Genomic DNA, 4,473 nt, shown 5'->3' on the forward strand with positions numbered 1-4,473 from the left:
CGTGGCTTGGCTCCTCCTCCGCCTCCTCCTCGAGGCTAGGTCTCTGGCTGCGGTAGTAGGCGCGCTCGGTCAGCGCCGCGATAAAGCTCAGGTTGCGGGGGATGTCGGTGCGGGGCGGCCGCTCGCGGGACATGGCACTCCCCCGCCCCGATGAAGCCAGCCCGCAGCGCCGGCGCGCTGCCCTCCCTTCTTCTCGCGTCCGCTCCGCGTCCAAGCACAAGTCGCCGGGCGCGCTACAGCAGTCCTTCTAGGTCGCGTACTCTCCTTGCTGTCACCTCCAGGGTCGTTCACCTCCAGTTGCTCTGCCTCGCCTCCGTCACCACCATTCCCTCCCACTGGCCGTCAGCTTCTAGGGTCTTAGACCATCACATCCTGCCTCCTGAGAGCTGTCTGCTCTGAGCGTGCGCTCAAAGGCGCTCACCCTCTGGTTCCGTGGCCCTATTCGGCCATCGCTCCCGCCCACAGCCCTCTGACAGGTGGCTCCGCATCTGTCTTCGCTGCTGCACCACGGGGCGGGGACTCTACCCTTTAGGTCCCAGGTGAGGCCACCAGTCTTTTCCCCTCAACGTTCTCAACCTCTCTGGCATGGGAAGGGTTAAAGTAGGGAGGAAAGAATAACCTTCAATTTTCTTGTAAAGGAAGGTTTAAAAGTGCCCAGCGTGGGACTTTTGTATTCAAGACTCACCATTTTCTTTAGAAAAAAAAATTTTTTAAGGAATTCTTTATTTATTATCATTATTTTTCAATTTTGACCAGAGAGAGAGCTAGCCACCGGATCTGGGACCTAAACCATATGGGTCATTGGGAGTCCAGCGCCTTTAACCACCAAGCCGCCTGTCGGTCTTTCTGTTTTCTTAAACCTAGGTTGCAGGTTTAGGAGGGAGTAGTGGTGGGTGCAAAGCAGGAAAGGGCATGAAAGCAAGGTAGAGCTTTTAAGATGGAAGGGGAGCTGCAACACTCAAGAGGGTGGGTAGAGTCCCAAACTGAGAGCTGTAGGAAGGCCTAACTCTAGTGTCACATCTGCTGCTATTTAGCAGAGTGACCTTGAGCAAGGCACAGCTCAGGATCTCAGTTTTCACATCTGTAAAAAAGTGAGTTATAGAATTCCCTCTAACCTCACCATAAGCCCTTTGAGGGACATCTTATTCATGGTCAGCACCTGCACCTGGTAGGCCCTCAAATTACTGAATGAATGAGCACACACAACTCTTGGAGCCGGTACTGTAGGATTCTAGTTTCATTGGAAGCTTCCAAGAATGGCACAGAGCTGACTTTTTTTCCTTTCACTATTTTTTTTTTAAAAATCCTTGACTGTGTGTGCTGGCCAGAGAGAGGAAAGGAAGAGGGAGAAAGCATCTCCCAGTAGGGCATGGTCAAGCTGCAATCCCTCCTCCATCTCTCCATCCTGTTGGGATTTTGGGTATGCAGGCACACATGCCTGGTGTGTGTTTAAAGCCAAAAGGCTGGGACTCCAACCTAGCAGTTTTGTGGGATTGGCTCCTTTAACCACCAGGCTACAGGTGGCTTGCCTTTCATTTTTTGTCCTACAATAGTGGAAAAAACATGTGAAGGGTTTTTAAGTTCTTAACACTTAAAATGTGCTGAGTACTGTTGTAAGAGTTTTACAAGTATTAATTCATGTAACACAATCATCATGGAAGTTGAGATGATTATTATGCCTATTTTACAGATGAGAAAAATCAAGGGAGAGAGGGAATGGGGCCCTAAGCCAGGGTCACACAGTTAATAATTAAGGAGCTGGGATTAGGACCTCAGCAGTCTAACTCTAGAGTCTACACTCTTACCCACTTGGTTAAATAAGATTAAAACATTCAATGATAAATTAATATCTTCAGAATATTAAAATGAGGAGTCTTAGAGTCGAAATTAAATCTCTCAATTTAAAACAGCAGGATAGTTTAACTGTAAAATCACAAAAGGCTATATTGGAAATAAACAGTAAGACTATTTTTTATAATTATTTATTTTTAATTTTATTTATTCATTCATTTATTTTAATTTGACCAGAAAGAGACAGAGAGAGAGAAAAAGTAAGAAACCAAGCTACCAGGTCCAGGACTGAACCGTGGTCGGCCATGTGGGAATGTCCAGCATCTTAACCACCATGCCACCTGCTGGTCCCAGTAAGACTTATTATTACTGTACAATTCATTCTGCATTTTCACTACCTTATTAACTATAGCAATGCTGTTTAACCAGTATTAATTTTAAAAGTAATACTGAGTGGGACCAGCAGATGGTGGAATGGTTACATTGTTGGACTCTCACATGGTCAACCGTGGACTCTCACATGGTCAACCGTGGTTCCAGTTGCAGACTGGCAACTTAAAACTCACACCAGGCTTGTGTGTGTGCATGCCTGAAATCCTGAGAGGCAAATGGAGGAGAAGGGATTGTGGCATGGCCATCCCACTAGGGGGTGGTTGATTTCTTGCTTTCTGTCTCTGTCTCTCTGGCAATTGCACACACCCTATAGCAAAATTTTTTCTGGAAAAAAATGTAATACTGAGTTTTATTTTCTAATTCTATACAAATATTAGATCATTGGGAAAGTCATGATGTGTTTTTCTGTTTTTCTAAGCAAAAATGCATCATGACTGGGGACCAGCAGGTGGCATAGTGGTTAAGGGTGCTGGACACTCCCACATGGCTGACCATAGTTCGAGTCCTGGACCAAGCTTTGGGTCCAGGACCTGAGTCCTGGACCTCGTGGCTTGCTTTCCCTCTCTCTCTCTCTCTCTCTCTCTCTCTTTGTCTCTCTCTGGTCAAATTAAAATAAATGACTGAATATATAACATTAAATAGAAGAATTATTTTTAAAAAATGTATCATGACTTTCCTGATGACCCAATATATAAATTCCATGGACATGTTCTCTTCACATTATAGAGTGCAAGGTAGACATACACTAATAATGTTCTAGTCAAGCAGTTTAAACCAGTCTTCTTTGCTCTGATAAATATGTGCCACTGAAGTAAAATCAAAGTGCAAGGCCAGCACATATGGCTTCAGGTTTTCTCATAAAGGCTCTCCTGCATCGTGTGCAGGTTGAACTATCATCCCTTGCCTCTGTGGTATTGGTCTGAGATTCTTCCAGTACAAGGCTTTGGACCAGATATAAGTTGTGTTGGTCCAGAAGCTCTGTTCTTCTGATTGCTTAGACTGACGTGGAACTTTTACTTCAAATTAGTCCTTATTTTAAAATAACTACTGAGTAATCCTCAAAGGTTTGCTGAGACTATTTAATAACTGGTTCGAGGCATTGATTGATTGATTCATTCAATCAATGTTCACTGACAGTCTGTTGGGTCATGAAAACATTGTGAATGAAAACTCAGTTCCTCTTCTTATTTTTATTTTGTTTTTTTGCCATAGGGCATGTGTGCTCCTTGAAGAGAGAGAGTGAGAGGGAATGTGAGAAATCACCCCCCAGAGTGGATGGCCACGCTGCAATCCCTTCTGCTCTTTTCTCCTCCTGGGATTTTAGGCTCACACACATATGTACCCAGCATGATTTTCAAGCTGCCAGGTCTGGGAGCTTGGTCAAACAGTGGTCGGGCACGTGGGAGTCCAGCACCTTAACCAGCATACCACCTGCTGGCCCTTAGTTCTTCCTCTTTATTTTTTTAAAAGAATTCTTTATTTAACCTTACTTATTATTATTATATATTTTTAATTTGACCAGAGAGGGACAGAGAGAGGGAAAGTGAGAAAGCAAGCTTTGGGTCCAGGACCTGAACCATGGTCGGCCATGTGGGAGTCCAACACCTCAACCACCATGTCATCTGTCAGCCACCACCAGTTCTGCCTCTTAAGGAGTTTAAATATGTAGGCAGATAGAAATATATTTGGATATTTTTGTTTCTTTTTAAAATTGTTTTTACTGGGACCAGCAGTTGGCATAATGGCTATGTCACTGGACTCCCATATAGTCCACCGTGGTTTGAGTCCCGGACCCGGTGGCTTAAACTCATGCCGGCTGCATGTGCGTGTGTGCCCAAGAGGAGAAGGGAGAAGGGATTGCAGCGTGGCCATCCCCCACCCCACCCCCGGGGGTGATTTCTCACTTCCTGTCTCTATGTCTCTCTCTGTCTTTCTGGAGAGCACTTGTGCCCTATAGCAAAAACCTCTCAAAAAAAAAAAACCTGTTTTTACCAGACCAGCAGTTAGCATAAGGTTGTGTCGCTGAACTCCCATGTAGTTAACCATGGTTTGAGTCCCAGACCCAGTGGCTTAAACTCACTCCGGGCGCATGTGTGTGCGTGCCCAAGATCCCGAGAGGAGAATGGAGACAGGATTGCGGCGTGGCCATCTCCCCTGGGGGGTGATTTCTCACTTTCTGTCTCTCTGTCTCTGTCTTTCTGGCAAGCACATGTGACCTATAGCAAAAACCTATAAAAAAAAAGTTTTTACTATAGGACGTATGCACTTGCCAAAGAGAGACAGGGAAAG

The 4,473-nt window shown here is 45.3% G+C and overlaps 1 protein-coding gene across 1 annotated transcript in view; it reads right to left on the reverse strand.

The window, feature by feature from the left end:
- The window catches only part of PPP1R3E (protein phosphatase 1 regulatory subunit 3E), an 8,438-nt gene extending 7,924 nt beyond the window's left edge, over positions 1–514 (reverse strand). The window contains exon 1 of the mRNA XM_027770325.1: positions 1–514. Coding sequence (XP_027626126.1) covers positions 1–133 — 133 coding nt within the window. The 5' untranslated portion in view covers positions 134–514.
- Between the last annotated feature and the right edge of the window lie 3,959 nt (positions 515–4,473).

Source organism: Tupaia chinensis, unplaced genomic scaffold (assembly GCF_000334495.1).
Source record: "Tupaia chinensis unplaced genomic scaffold, TupChi_1.0 Scaffold000126_2, whole genome shotgun sequence".
In the NCBI taxonomy this organism is placed as follows: Eukaryota; Metazoa; Chordata; class Mammalia; order Scandentia; family Tupaiidae; genus Tupaia; species Tupaia belangeri.